We start from the raw sequence: 16,367 nt of genomic DNA on the forward strand, positions 1-16,367 counted from the left end.
TGGAGCAGCCCCTCTCCTATCTGTTCCTTCCTTCAACAAATCTCGCACCGGGTGAAACGCCGAAGATGCGCCACTCCGTGCCAGCAGGAATAAGAAACAACCCTTGTGTCTAGGTTTACAATGTCAACCGGCCAGGATACGGTGCCTGTCTGTGTGCCTGTAGTGTCCATCTGTCTGTGTGCCTGTAGTGTCCATCTGTCTGTGTGCCTGTAGTGTCCGTCTGTCTGTGTGCCTGTAGTGTCCATCTGTCTGTGTGCCTGTAGTGTCCGTCTGTCTGTGTGCCTGTAGTGTCCGTCTGTCTGTGTGCCTGTAGTGTCCATCTGTCTGTGTGCCTGTAGTGTCCCGCTGTCTGTGCGCCTGCAGTGTCCATCTGTCTGATTGCAATGTCCGTCTATCTGTGTGCCTGCGGTGATCGGCTGCCTGCCTGCCTGCAGTGTCCGTGGTCCGTCTGTCTGTGTGTGTGCCTGCAGTGTCCGTCTGTCTGTGTGCGTGCAATGTCAGCCTGTCTGTGTGTCTGCAGTGTCCGGGGTCCGTCTGTCTGTCTGTGTGCCTCCAGTGTCCGTCTATCTGTGTGCCTGCAGTCTCTGTCTGTCTGTGTGCCTGCAGTGTCTAAGGTCCGTCTTTCTGTGTGCGTGCTGCAATGTCAGCCTGTCTGTTCGTTCCCCCAGCAAAAAAAAGTGAGCAACCACTGTCAAGGAAACCACAGTGTCATGGAGCAGCCCCTCTCCTATCTGTTCCTTCCTTCAACAAATCTCGCACAGGGTGAAACGCCGAAGATGCACCACTCTGTGCCAGCAGGAATAAGAGGACTTTGCAAACAGCAAAAAAAATGGAGCACATTAAAACTTGGCTGCGCAGCCATGTAAGAGGCAGGGCATGTCTGCGCTTGTGCAAAGTAGTATATTATAACCAGCCACGTAAGAGGGCCGATCTGCGCTTGCGCAGAGTCCCCATCTCCAGACCTCACACGCGTCACCCAGCATCACAGGCACTGGTCACGCTCGAACCCACGCCATCTTAAACCTTTTCACCTAGGATCTCCGTGCAAACCAGAGCGCTCCACAGCCCGGGGATGAAGTGCTGTGTAAATGTCACAGTGCAGTACATGGTATAGGCCAATTCTACTACAGTACCTGCTTCAGTGCACACTTGCACTGAGAGCAACTGCTGTGCTGTGACAGCTGTGTGGGCGGATGGCTGTGAGAGCTGTGTGGGCTGTGAGAGCTGTGTGGGCTGTGAGAGCTGTGAGAGCTGTGTGGGCTGTGAGAGCTGTGTGGGCTGTGAGAGCTGTGTGGGCTGTGAGAGCTGTGTGGGCTGTGAGAGCTGTGTGGGCTGTGAGAGCTGTGTGGGCTGTGTGGTGAGGGCTGTGAGAGCTGTGAGGGCTGTGTGGGCTGAGAGAGCTGAGAGCTGTGTGGGCTGAGAGAGCTGAGAGCTGTGTGGGCTGAGAGAGCTGAGAGCTGTGTTGGGCTGAGAGCTGTGTGGGCTGTGAGGGCTGTGTGGGCTGAGAGAGCTGAGAGCTGTGTGGGCTGAGAGAGCTGAGAGCTGTGTTGGGCTGAGAGCTGTGTGGGCTGTGTTGGGCTGAGAGCTGTGTGGGCTGTGTTGGGCTGAGAGAGCTGTGTGGGCTGAGAGAGCTGTGTGGGCTGTGAGAGCTGTTGGCAATGTAAATAACAATGCCATTTATTTATAAGTAAAAAAAAAAGAAATGTCATGAGCAATGCCAATAACTCTAACTTTTCCAAAGGCGAAACCATTGCATTGTAAATGCTTGTTAAAAACATGAGCTCCCATTTTGCTCCATCCCAGTTACTGTTATCTTTCTGATGTCCGAAGTAAGATATCTCCTCTGCTACAATTTCCCCCACTGCTGAACCATTACTCAGGGGCCCAAATCAACACTGCCACAGCAAGTGGCCAATGGGCCGTAATGCAAATTAGAAAGAATAGTTAAACAGACATGGGGTTTAGCTGGCCCCTCATACCTCTGGGACCTGGTACCGCAGCACCAATCATACCTACAACTCTGCGAAGCAGCCTTGCTGCTCTGCCCACGACACTGGGCCCATTACTCAAAGGCCTGAGACACAAAGTAGGCTTTCTGTTCCTTTGTGTAGAACAAAATATCTAGGGCCAGATGTATGAAGCTCAAATGGGTTCGCAAACGCCGCTAATTGTCCCTAAGGAATCGCAAATTACCTCAAACTTCAAGTTGGTGGTAATTTGCGAATTTCTTGAAAAATGCTAATTTTTGCATTTTTCAAAGTGTAATGTGATGCTCATACATGCCCTTAGGGGATGTATGTGCACCACATGTGCACCCATGCTTATTTCAGGGGTGCAACAGGGTGTCCTTTGGACACCCTTGCACCCTTGAAATTATTCTCTATTTGCGATTAGCAAATTGCAAATCGCAAATTGAGAATAATTTCACATTCATTCCTATGGGCCTTCTGGCCCATAGAAATGAATGGGAAATTATTCCTTAATTGCGATTAGCAATTTGCTAATCGCAATCAAGGAATTTTAAGAAATCGCTAAAAAAGAGCGAATTTCTACATACATACCATTTAGCAATTCTCAAATAGTGATTCCTTAAAAATCGCTATTTGAGAATCGCAAAAGTGTATCTTGATACATCTGGCCCTTAATCTCTACTAACTGAAAGGTAAAAGTGTGCAATTGGTTAATCACTAAATATAAAGAGTAGTTGGGAGCCAACAGAGACTTTAACTGGCGGAGTCATTTCGAGATCCATGGTGACAAATATTTATACTTCTTGAGAAGTAATGTAACGGTGTTACCAAGTGAGTTCAGCAGTGTGTCCTTTTAATGCAGAAATATAAAAATGTGCTGTGCTATAGTCCGATTACTTAACATATTAGCCACATGAGATTTCACAGCCTGAAATAGTTACTTTCTCATCTATTAGTTTAACTTGCATTTATTTTTCATTTAACATGTGTCTGTTATGTTATGTGTTGCAACAAAGTGAAAAAAAAGTTACAGAAAATGTTGCTCATTTTTGCCACTTCTTTGACCCCACTTATTGACCCTGCCCCATGACACTCAGGATCGCAGTTCAGACACTTTCTGTAAATGAAGAGCGCCTGTAAGTGTGCAAATAGAACAAAATTCGTTTACAAATAGTTGGAGATGCATTCGCACACCCCTGGGATTGCAACCATGCCCCCCCCCCCCCCCCAGGGGGGGCCCACCCCACAGTTTGAAGACCTCTGCCTTACTCCCACAGTTAAGGCTTCCCGTTAAGGCTTCCCTGATTTAACAATCACCAACATTCCACTATGTTAGCAAATCATCAAGTAACAAGTGCCATTGACACCTACTACATCAACTTTAGTAACCGTTTGCACTTGATTATAATGGCCAAAACATAACGGTAATGTTAGGGCAAGTTGATACCCTTAAATGGGAAGAAAAAAGCTTCCACGATCTGGTTTGAGCATAACCTCAACAGGTTTGAATGATTGTATTAAAGGCAAGAAAGGTAGAAATACCGTTGATTCAACCTTATGAAATTATTTTGACAGCATAGCTTTTCATCGTTGTAAATCTTGTTAAAGACTAGCTCGTATTGACGACACCCTCGCCAAACAAAGCATACTTTTCAAGGGCATACATAGCCATTTGACCCTATAAAAACAAAGTTAGTGTTGTAACCATAAATACAAGCAAAAAGAAAGAAAAACAAGCATTTACAATGCAATAGGCCCGCATTATTAAAGTTTGAGCTATTGGCATTGTAAATGACAATGCCTTTTATTCATTTGCATCAGTGCGTAAACAAGCTCTTTGTACTTATAGTCCATGCTTATGAGAAGCAAGGCTGGCAGTCTCTTTTACTGCCAGCCTTGCTCATCGTAAGCAAGGACTATACGTTCAAAGTGCATGTTTATGCACCGATTGCAGGTTTTAAAAACAAATGAATAAAAGGCATTGTCATTTACAATGTCAATAGCTCAAACTTTAATAATGCGAGACCTATTGCATTGTAAATGCTTGTTTTGCTCTGGGCATGTGAAATACTTTATTTTCCACCAGCATCATGCAATTCAAGCTTTCCCTTTAAGACCTATTGGATTTGCCAATAAACAGTGTATTTTACAAAATGATGCATTCACCATTTTTGTTGTATTTATCGATCCGATATGGATTGGTAAATTAAAAACCATGAGAAAGAAACTCCACAAAAGCCAGAAGTGCACGCAACAATTTGCTTGAGTGAAGATGAATTTTTATTTTTTTAAAAGAAGATGGAGATGGAGCAACAAAGGAGGGAGTGGGGAAGCAACAGGGAGTGGGCGTGGTAGGGTAAAAGCATCAGATAAGGGGAAATCTACATGGGGTTGGGGCGAACCACATGAAGGATAAAGCAACATGGGCCAGGGAGGGAATGTGCGTGCATGTGTGTGTATGTGTGGGGTTGGGGGCGGGGGCGTTGGGGCAGACAATCACGGAAGAGATTTTATAACCCGGAGAAGGCAACAAAGAGCGTGGGGTGACGCGTTTTTATTTTTTAGGTGAGAGCTTCCGACTAAATAAGAAACACATTATTTCCAAATCTTCATGGCATCAACCGGAAACAAGCAGTGCGCAAACACACACTTTGTACTTATAGTAGCAGAAACAAGGCTGGCAGTAAAAGCGGCGCAGTTGCTGCCAGCCGTGCTTCTCATAAGCAAAGACTATAAGTACAAAGTACATGGTTATGCTCCACTTGCAGGTTTTCAAAACACATAAATAAAAGGCCTGATCTTTACAATGGCAAGAGGTTATGCACCTCAACTTCCACGTGTTGCTCTATACTTGAGAAGCACAACAATCCTAAAACATGTGTCTAGAAATATACAGCACTGCCTGCACCAAAAAGGGTGAGAAACTAAAGGCTGTCACTGAAGTGTTATCATGCACTGCATTTATCAAATGCACTGGGGTGAACTGAGCACTGGCTGCACCAAAAAATGTTGAATACTAAGACTTCCATCTGAGTGTTATCATGCACTGCATTTAGGCTAATTGTGTGCTAACATGGTAGGCAGCGTTACTCATCTTTTTCTCATTGGCTCTATGCAAGGTACCCGCCTGCTTCACCAGGTTCACAGCACTTCATGATGTGAACCAGAGGGTCTGGCCTGGTCAGGGGAATGGAGCATTATTTCAGTTCTACAATATCAACACTATGTGGACTCATCCATGTTAATCCTCCCTCTTGTTACTGTTGTGATGTGCTCCTGAGAGAAGGGCTTGCCATCTAAAAGGAAACCCACGAGGGAAGAGGCCTGAAGTAAAGACCTCTGATAACAAGGGTTCCTAAATCAGAGTACACGAAAGAAACAACCACTGGAAAAGGCAATTGGTCTGGCATTGGCCCAGCCTTTTAGCTTACCCAGCCCTTCTTATTTTCCATCATTGCCATGCCCTTGGCTTTAAGTATATATACTTATTACCTTTGGGATGTTAATGTTACTATGAAAATAAATAATTATGCAACGATGCAATAAAAGCGCACACTCAGGAGGGTCACAATGCAGTTAATTTAATGTATCTCTGAAAGCATTTCGACAGCGGACTGTCTTGTTTACACAGATTACAGAAAGATTCCCTTGTACATATCATGTCTAAACATGAATGAAGGACTACATGTGGATCGTAACACGCCATCTATGAATGGCGGCCGTCTTGTAACATGCAAAATCTTGCATCAAGGAAAAGAACACACTTATGCAGCGTAACAAATATACATGTACGTTAATATGAAACACCACTGTCTTGTAGTACATAATGATGGTATGGCAATAGTGCCCCCTGTACATTATAGTGTACAGAGATTAATTTAAAGACATATGTACCAAACCACATGTGCATTCCCCTAGTCTGCTGAAGCGAAAATGCTTGAAAAGTCATGCCAACCACCAAGAGCACAAATTGTGCAACAGAGTAAGGGAAAGGAAAAGAAGAAGTGATGAAATGACAAGACTGTCTGCAGACTAAACGCGTTACGAGATTCATTAAATTAACTGTATCATGACCATCTTGAGTGTGTGCTTTTCTTGCATCATTTGGACTCCTTAAATTGTCCGGCAAGCTCTGCCAGCAGAGTGCACCTCCTCTCTACTGGCCCAGAGAGGGGCATTCTTGTGATATATACATATATACATACATATATACATACACATATTATAGATATATACACTCAAAAAGCACATTCTGTCATTGTAGCCTCCAGCATAATGGGAGGTTATTTGCGTTAAGATGCGTTTCTAGGGAAAAAAACATGGTCATCATAGTGAAGTGTCAGGTAATCAGTGGCGGTTCTCCCATTTGGGTGTGGGGGCGTTGCCCCACTGCTTTCTCGCGGTGCGAGAAGGCAGAAACATAAACGGTAAAAACTACCATTTATGTTCCTGCCTGCTCGCATTGCGAGTAAGCAGAAGTGCCTCTGTGCCTGGTTGTGGGCGGGCGGGTGGGCAGTCCGGCTTGAGTGCAGGGGGGAGTGGGGGGAATGGGGGGCTTATCCACTGTTGTGGGTACAGACTGTTTGGTCGGCTCCATGCAGAGAAAATGTCCCGGCTGGGGCGCTCTCCTGCTGCTCCTAGTTGTGATTGACTTGCGATGGGGAGGGAAGCTGCCTGCTGGCTACTTCCTGTTCCTGTTGGAGAAACACGAGGACACTGCTGCACCAGTACAGCATGACCGGTCAGGAGCGGAGGCGGTGAGGTACCCGGCACTCAGGTAGGTACGTTTTATTTTAATTGTTTTAATTATTCCCCATCCGTGACCCCCCTCCCTCGAGCATGCCGTCCGCCGCTGTGAACACCCGAAGCCCCCGTGAGGGCTCTGCCTCTAAGAGGGGTTGTCTCAGAATGAATAGCACCATTTGCAGAGCATGAGTTTGTCAGTTGGCAGACACTGGGGAGAGAACGGCAATTTCACTGAATAGCGGACTGCAGAGAGGAGCATTCTTGACCAGGCTGGGAACTTGCGTGAGAAAGTGTTTTATTGACGTGATGTATTGATTGACTGCGAAGACCAAATATACAGACTACGATGGCAGGTTACTGGGATCAGGCTGGGCATTCATTACTGGGAAGTTGATTGTCGGTCAAACCACATTAACAAATGTTTCTGTGCTCTCCTGGGTGCCAGACTCTTCTTTTCTTGTTTAGTAAGTTTGTTAGAATGTGTAGCGTTTTTTTGTATTAAGACAACAACTCAGTACGAAAATTATTTAGTTACAAACTAAAATTTGAAAAGCAGACATGAAAGTCCAGCAATTCCTCCCCAGTTGACCCTCTGAGTCACATACTAAGGGCTCCGATGGCAGTACGATGTTCATGCGAGTCAGAATGCGTACCAGCGCAATCATGGACTGAATTTTCAGGGATGTCATTTAACTTATTGTTATAATAGGAGGAGTTATTACTATGGCTGTGTATGATAAAGCTTTGATAACTTAGAAGTGTGGATCCAGCGAACCTCTCCACCCCCCCCCACCCCCAATTCTTGAATTGGCTAGTAACAACGTGGAGTTTTGTTTGTCCCATTATACACTTCTAGTCGAAATTCAGTAACGGTCCAGCGCATGCGCCCTTCGTGAATTTTGACAAATTGATTATATATTGTTTCAAAATATATAACTTCTTGAAATCTAGCCATGTCAATACATATATGCTAGTGCGGAATATTAATAAATGCTCAGCTCTTGAGCCATATGATAGGAAACACGTCTGGATATTTTTCTGTGGTGTGCTCTAGAAGTTACAATGCCCACCTCGGAATCTATAAACATGTGTAAAATAGTTCAGGAGCATCCCTACCACAGTGACATCTTGCTTTCTGTAACTCGGCCTCAACTGGACTCACACACCATACTGTTCTATGTGCAGGCTTAGATGCCCTGCTACAATAACAATCCTCTTTGTAAAGTGTGTTGCTGCTCTTAGGTGCGAGGAACATGCTGCACTTAACATAAAATAGTTACTTTGTCTTTTGGGTTCTCGTAGTGGATATGCAGCTGTTGATCTGCTTTCTGCAAATGTGTATGTTGTTTGTGTATATATATTATATATAGAGAGAGAAAGAGAGTATTATATGAATGATCGAATTCTGGTTAACTTTTCCACATGTAAAAAAAGCGTTATTGATGTAATTTCTACACTTTCCCAATTGCTTTATTAACATTCTTGCTTCCTGAAATATCCTAGAACAAAATGCACCATTTGCCCACTCTTTTCAAAATTTTCTCAAACCCCCCTTGATACGTTACGCTCGGTCGCCACAGTGCGCCGCCCGCTACTTTTACGCCTCACCACTTACAAATGTCACCAGCCGCCACTGCAGGTAATGACTGAAGTGGGCTGAACTATTGCCCAACGTTGTAAGCTGTAGGGGGTAGAATAAAAACATAACTGACACAACAACAGACCAATGGACACCACTGTCAGGGTGTGGTGCATTCTGTTTGCCAGGATAACTTTTTAAAATGCCCTGAGGTTGCCATACTCATCAGTGAAAGATTCACTCTTGCACCACCTAGCCTCAGCTCCTGATTTAGGTGTGTGTCTCTGCACCATATGGCAGAAACATCCTTTGTAACCGGACGAATATATATGGGTTTATATATAGCCATAGGGCAGTGAAATAGTCCATAGCCTCCACTCATCTAGGGGAACAAGTAGTAGAAAACGCTACTCTACATGTCTACTAGTGCTTTGTATGACGTGTCCAATGCATGCTGGTGTACATCAGCAAACACAAACCTTCACCTGCACAGGTTCTCAGAGCACTCGTCTGATACGAGGAGTCACTGAGTGGTTGTTTCCTTCTGATGGTTATGGGGTAGTGGGAGGGGCTGGTAATAGGACACAGACAGTGATTAATTTTGGGGGTTGGGAGGAGTGCCAGGGCTCTCGTCAGGAGTACACCGAGCTTGACTACACATTGCCCCTACCATGCTGTCAATGATAGCAACAACACAAATACTAACCATCACACTGATACAGGTGTGACAAAATCGGACTACTTCAGCCCACAGAGCTATTAGAATGGCTTGGGCAGCAGGTAATTGTCATTTTTAATGTATATAGAATTAATAATTACATGTTGTGTTCATCTCTAAAATCAGCAAGACAGTGCCACTTTGTGGCAAACCGTCACGCCACCGATGTTGCCATCTAGGTGCTGGTGCCTAGCCCTGGAAACAACCGGCTAAAATTAAGCACTGGCCACAGACTACATAGGAGAGAAAAAGTCAATGTAAAGGTGTCTTTTTCCTAGCCCTATGTGTGGCCTCTCTTCCATTCTCAAACTCCTGGGTTAATGCCACATCATAGAGAACTGACAGAGGGGAGCAGACAGGGAAGTCCTAGGACTAGGACTGTTCCACTGCTTAATGGCTGCTCCACGCCACAGCTGCCATTAGTAGGTCATGGGAGGGAGAGGGTGCCAGGGGATGGGAAAAGGGCGCCAGAAAGGCGAGTGGTGCAATGAGCTGGTAAGGAGTTGTGGGGAGGAGGCAAAAGGGAGCAGCAATAGTGAAAGAAACGCTATAGACTCAGATGCAGCAAATGAAAAATGAGAGACTGGCGAAATTGGTCAAGCAAGATAAAGAAATATGGGCAAAGTGAACAAGGAGAAAGAGGCAAAAGAGAAACACGGCAACAGTGGCAGTGGTCAGGCGTAGATAAAATAGTGGCAAAATAGAAAAACTGTGGCACAGAAAACAGGGCAGAAATTAATACCTGGTGTTTGCATAACAAACTAAATCTCAGCATAATTGTTATGGAAACTTTTACTAAAACAAATATTTTGCTGGCAGGTTAATAAAACCCACAATAAGTATTGGCGTTTTGATAGAGAACAGTGTGGAAAATCAGGGGCTGACCCCCTATATGCCTTGGTGCTTTCACTGGAGGGTCTTCCCATGGTTGGGGAGGAAACCTTACTGCCCAGCAGCTGGCCGTAGCTTTGCAGACCTGATGAGCAGGGATGGTGTGCGAGGGGTGAGCGAGGAGGGGGTGAGAGGGAAACTGAGATCAAGCAGCGGAAGTCTGGTGAGGAAAGAAAAGAAGCCAAAGATAAATAAATACACTCGGTTGGCCGCGAGCGTCTTCTTCTATGCGGTGCTCAGGATACTTTACAGCTCAGCAGCTAGTCAAACAGATGTTGGTATACTCCCCATAGGGTACTGCTACATGAATAACACACTGTGTAGCTTTGCAGACTTGATGAGCGAGGAGGGGGTAGGAGGAAAACAGAGCAGGAGCAGGCAGCAGATGTCTGGAGAGGGAAGAAAATAAATACCTTCTGTCGGACAGCCGTGACCATTGTAAACCAGAACTTGTTTTTTCTGTTCTATAGTATAACAGTGTTGGCAAATAGCCCACACAGGATAAATGTTGATTCTGGCACGCATTCATGTTCTCGGACCCAGTGAATTGTTCTAAATGTCTCCATGTGCAATGTGCCGACATCAGGATGCATAGTGGCTACTGTTGCTCAAGGTCATTCTACATGTGCAGTGTTGTGCCAAGCAGCAACCTACCTACGTCATGGAGCGTTGGTGCCACATTTTCCGTGGGCTAGCAAACACTGTTCAAAAGCTTCCATTGAAGAATTCCTTAGTCGGAGTTGTGTCCTGGTTTTCGAAGGGAGCAACGAAAGCCTCTGCCACACATTGCCTCCAGACTCAGCCAATAATCAGAGACAACAAAGATATGCTCTGCTTGCTCTTTCACAAGGTGACCAAAAGATAAACTTACACATTGAATTATTTTACTTTATCAAGCTGTGAATGCAGATATAGAGGTAGGTCTGTGCGAGCCCTACACGCAAGCCTGTATAATAGTAGGTGAATGTGTGCTATTATACAAATAAGAAGCATTTATATTCCGCACAATACAAATGAACTGTGAACGGCAAAGCTATTACTGGTGCTTAAAAGAACAAAAGAATATTCAACCCTTTGAATCGTGTCTTACAAGCAACAAAAAAGCCAAGATCTGTCCATAATTATAAGACTTTACTTATGAAAAATGCCAGCATTTAGTAGAGAATGAAAACGGAGCTGCAAGCAAACTTCTCTCACGTGGCCGCCTTCTCTCCCTTCGCATCACTTTCCCACAGGCTCGTGTTACATCTCATAAACCATCCATTGCAATCTGTCCAGTAAAAAATGCAGATTGCTGAGCTGCGGATGCAAATAAATAATTTCTTTCTACAAATAGCTACATCCAGTAGAAAAGTAAAATCTACATATGTAGGACTGCAACATCTTGCATTATGTTTTCAGCTGTGCGCACTGAATAAAAAGCCAAGATCAGTCCATAATTATAAGACTTTAGTTAGAAAAATGCCAGCAATTAGTAGAGAATGAAAACGGAGCTGCTAGCAACCTTGTCTCACGTGGCCGCCGTCTCTCCCTTCGCATCGCTTTCCGCACAGGCTCGTGTTACATCTCATAAACAAAATATCAATAAAAACAAGCAAAGCAGTAAAGTGAGGGCTTCAGATGGCAAATGGTGATCACTTTCGCGGCCGCTTTGATGTTTATTCTCATTGACGGCGCGGCTCACTGAGAACATCAAAGCGGCCGCGAAAGTCCTCCCAAAACCAGCAAGCGGACAAATGGTGCGCGCGCCCGGCGTCCATGCACTGTACCCGATCCGCCTGCAGACTTTGGGAGCCTGTTTGAAAGCCCCACTAAATATCTCGCCAAAGCATCGCTAACGCGATGGCTTAGGCGAGACCTAAAAACTACAACTGGAGTGGAAAGTGCATTTGGAATTGCTCATCTTCCACCAACATTCAGATCACGGAGGTACGAGCCCCCTGCCCGCCAACACATACCATATTATGCGACTAAACTGCTCTTTAATCATATGGCATGTAAATTTTTTAGAAATGTAATATCCCAAAGTAAATAAAAGGGCGCCAGAATGGGGTACTTTATTTTCAGGATGGTGGCGGTTATGCTTTATTGCAAAATTAATACAGAACTACAAAGCTTTAAGAATCTTGCGTTTTACCATTACATTGCTGTTGATAACAATGACTACATGACCTCAGGTAAGGTTTGTAATCTGACATTGGTGACCTTTTACAAGTTCAAGAAATTCTTAACTTTAAGATCACTGTGTGGCTGGATCACAATAATAGATATCCATTGACAAATGTAAATAGGGCACTATCGTTTTAGTGTTTTAAATTGCCGTGAGGTTTCTTATATCCTACATAAAGACAGCACCGCAACAGCAAACAGTTTTAGAAAACATATGGAGCCTCACATCTGGCAGGGATGTTTCGCACACTATCGAAGCCTTACTTCCTGGCTTTAGTTTTAGAATAATTTGGACATTTGAATGCCCTAAAATTGTCCACAAATAGCTCAAATTAAGCACTAATAACAACATAGATAACTAAGCAGAGGTAGACTCACATGCAGGTGGGTCCGGTTTATTGAGGCTTGGAAGATCATGGTGTGAAAGCTGCTCCCCTTCCAGAGGTTCACAGTCACTACTTCTTTGATTAGATGAGGATGGTTCATCTCCAGAGTCTGCCATCCTACCCACCGAAGAAAATATATTAAATTGCAGATTAGGAAGAGTTAAGGGGAAAACACACACTCAAAACACAAAAGGAGAGGGGGGAGAGTACACCATCATATGTTCTCCCAAAGTAAAGACCCAAAACACAAAGGTATGGCCGCTTCTATAACGCTATTTTGATCAACGATTTTTATTGGTTTTGATACAACAGCAGCAGCCACATCAGTTTCAATATGTATAATACAACAGCAGTATGACATTCAGAGTGTAGACAAGGCAACAGATCCATAATGAAACCAGCAGAGCAAATAGACGTCCATCATACGTTTATACAGTTACAGTGGCGGACCCAGCCCAAAGTGTTCCCACCATTTACCCCAAATCTGGCCATGTTTGGAAGGGCATCCTCTGGCCTCATACATCGGCTTCTCCTGCTTGGCGCACCAGTCCATGTCAGAGCACCACTGAGTCAGCATTGGGGGCTCAAGAGCTTCCCAGCAGGCAACTATGTTGCGCTTAGCCACCATGGCTGCTGTCCCCTGAAGCGTTCAGTCAGTCCTAAATCCTCCCACACCCTCGAGAATACCCAAAAGCAGCATCCGCAATGAACGTTCGACATCGCTGTACAGCTGACAGCTCCTCAACTACAATAGTCCAATATCTTGGTAGATCAGGGCAGGTCCAAACCATGTGGTAGAAGTCTGCAGTGGCACAAGAGCAGCAGAAACAAGTAGGACTGGGAAGGATACCCGCCTTATATAAGTGGTCTGGAGTAAGATAAGCACAATATAAATAATACGTTTGCACCAAGTGAAGTCTGGAGGAGATTGTGATGACTCTGGGGCCATCATTGCATTGCGCCAGTACTCCTCCTCCTCTATCGATCCCACCCATCCCTCCCACCAAGCTCGCAGATGATCTTGGGTGGCGGGGGCGTTAATAATCAGTGTATGGTATATCAGTGAGACACCACCCCTTCCCAGTGCACCCATCAAAATCTTACCTTCTAGGGGGCTAAATTCAGGGAGAAGTGTGCCATGAGGAATGTTTGTATGCAGTGTGTGTCGAAGTTGAAGGCATTTATGAAATTGCATCAAAGACAGCGCATATGTGGATTGAAGTTCCTAAAAGGAGCACAGCTGTGTTCCAGATCAAGCGTCACCCAATTGCGAAATGCTGATGACATACCAGCGGGAAAGGCCTTCCAGTACAGCCGCTGCACTCAACCATGTGCCCTGCCGTTAGGAGCCTGTTTGATATTTCACCCAGTGTGATGTAGTGCGGCCCACCACCCAAGAATGATCACCCGGGTCACTTTCAGCAAGGCATTAGAGACACTAGCATCATATAATATGGCCATGACCTGGTTAAACCCCAGCGAAGTAAATCCATCGCACAGACTTTGGCGGGGTATCACTTGCAGAAAATTCTGAAAGAGGTTTAAAAATTAGGTAACACCGTAATTTTACAAAGGGCTATCCCGCCCATAACATTAAGCAGAAGGGGTGGCCATTTCTTCGGATCTGCCTTAAATCTACGTGCTAGCAGGGTAAGGTTAAGGGACCAGGTCATCACGGACCGCAGCGCCGCCTGTATACCACGGTGACGGAAGCTCAGCTGTCGTATGGGTATGTTAGTTTGCCAGTCAACACAGCTATGTAACAGTGACAGCGCCAACAGTATTGACTTGGCAGGGTTAATATGTAGTCCAGATGGCTAAGCAAAGAGCTGAAAATAACGAGAGCCGCTCGTTTCAGGGTTAGAAAGGAACAAGAGGACATCATCCACATGCAGCACAAAACAATACACACAAATACACTAATGATTAAATATTTTCAAACAAATATTTAAAAAAAACAATGTTAAATATAATGGAAAGATAGGAGCGTTAGAAAAATTCCATTGAGGTTACCTATTGTCCATGCTATACTCTGTTTGATGTACGTACACTGCTCTCATGAATCTATCTGAGGATATCGACATATTTTTTATCCTCCAATATCAAATTCCTAAACATTTACAGAACATTTAAGAATTTTACATGGTCCATCATTATATATATTGTATTAGTCTGCTAATATTATTTTCTACGACATGGCAGACACCCTGAGTAGGCGTTGCGGACCACAGGGGTCCCCAGACAATAGGTTAAGAACCACTGCCTTAGTCTATCTCTTCGGTGACACAGGTCACGAAACAGAGTCAGGCCCAAAATCCTTAATGCTGATTGGTAGCTAAAGTGCACGCTGGCCTTCTTAACCAGTGGCTGGGAGCGCATCATCCCAGTAGCTTCTGAGGCGCCAACGGATGTGGCACGCCTCTCTGTTCGACAAGATCCAGTAACAATAGAATTTGAACGCTCGTATTGCAGTATTTGACTAGAAGGTCTCTCACCGCTCCAAGCCGGCGGCACTGTGGGGTGAGTTATCCCTGTCCCTGATGAATCTACAGGAGATGTATACTTTGAATTACTCACTACATGACCATGAAGTAATTTCATGAGATTAGCTCGCCACAACCTTCAGTCTGGTCCCCCCTCTCCCTACTCCAGGTCCTGAGGAAGACCCGCAGCAGAGGAGTCTACTTACCCTTTTGCGTTAGGGTTGAAATGTCGACATCTCCCAAAGAGGGCCTACACCCAACATTTTCTCCCTTCATCCCAGATGAAGCCACACTGTGATATGAACTATTAAACAATCAACAGGAATTGTAATTGAATGCAGGGGTAGGCCCAATACTTTAGGGATACCGGCCCAGTCAGGAATTGTTGCTGGATTCCTTTTGTTACAACATATTTAAACTTTCCCTTATACCTCTTGATTATCTCCATTTTCTATCCTCCACATGAGCACTTACTTTCACACCTTTCTCCCCTCGATATTAAACCACGTCAATATTACATGCTGCGTTTTATGCCTCTAAATATGCATATTATTTTATGAATGATACTCAGCAGACAAAAACTGGCTTTTGCAATTTAATGACAACTATCTTGGTGCCCCATAGTTTAAGATGTGTTGTGTTTTTTTAATGTGCTTTTTAATGTGCTTTCAGACTGTACATGTTGCGCCTATATGAATTGATTGCATAGGATACTCTTTTTCAGACATGCATTGGGTGCATTTGGCAATTGTCTAGGACCACTGTTTTCTTTATCGAATGGTAGCGAACAGTCCTGAATGTAATTGACCAGGGCCACTAGAATTATGTGATTGTACGGCTAGTTTTCACATAATTATAAATGTTCTGCATTTGACACATAATACATCATCTGCTGAAAAATATTGTTTCTTGCTCTAGTCTAAAGGTTCAAAAGTTATTAAAAATGCAGTGACACATGTTTCTGCACAGTGGGAGGCCTTTTGCCAAACTGGAATAGCCACCTTTCTTTTGCTTATTGCTACATTTGGGTGTTAAACTGGTACTAATGAGGTGCAATCAATGCCCAGACAGCTTTATCGAGATTAAAACTGAAATAAGCCCCTTTATTCGGCTTTTCTTGAGGCATAATTTACTTAACCCTGCCGCATAATTCGGTTCTCTACTGCCACGTAATTCCAGTGCCCCTGGGAGAGACACTCGCATGTTGCGAGTGAGTTGAAAAACCTGCATTGACTTACCATCCAACCCCTCTCAGGACTTCTGTGCAAACATGCCACTCGCTTGCCCTAACATTTCAATTTGAGCATCCGAGACCATCTGATAATAAAGGTGACTTACAACAATTTCCATGAACAGCCATTTATCAAAGCGTGCATGGTACGTACAACCATCTCCTGGACTCACATTAAACTTAAGACAAGTGGC

The 16,367-nt window shown here is 44.5% G+C and overlaps 1 protein-coding gene across 5 annotated transcripts in view; it reads right to left on the bottom strand.

Annotated features, from left to right (window-relative positions):
• The window catches only part of TCP11 (t-complex 11), a 576,996-nt gene that overhangs the window by 553,473 nt on the left and 7,156 nt on the right, over positions 1-16,367 (bottom strand). For all 5 annotated transcript variants that reach the window (XM_086923230.1, XM_086923227.1, XM_086923231.1 and 2 more), the window contains exon 2: positions 12,452-12,576. In XM_086923230.1, coding sequence (XP_086779356.1) covers positions 12,452-12,576 — 125 coding nt within the window. The remainder of the gene's footprint in view (positions 1-12,451; positions 12,577-16,367) is intronic.

This window comes from Lissotriton vulgaris, chromosome 5 (assembly GCF_964263255.1).
Source record: "Lissotriton vulgaris chromosome 5, aLisVul1.2, whole genome shotgun sequence".
Lineage (NCBI taxonomy): Eukaryota > Metazoa > Chordata > Amphibia > Caudata > Salamandridae > Lissotriton > Lissotriton vulgaris.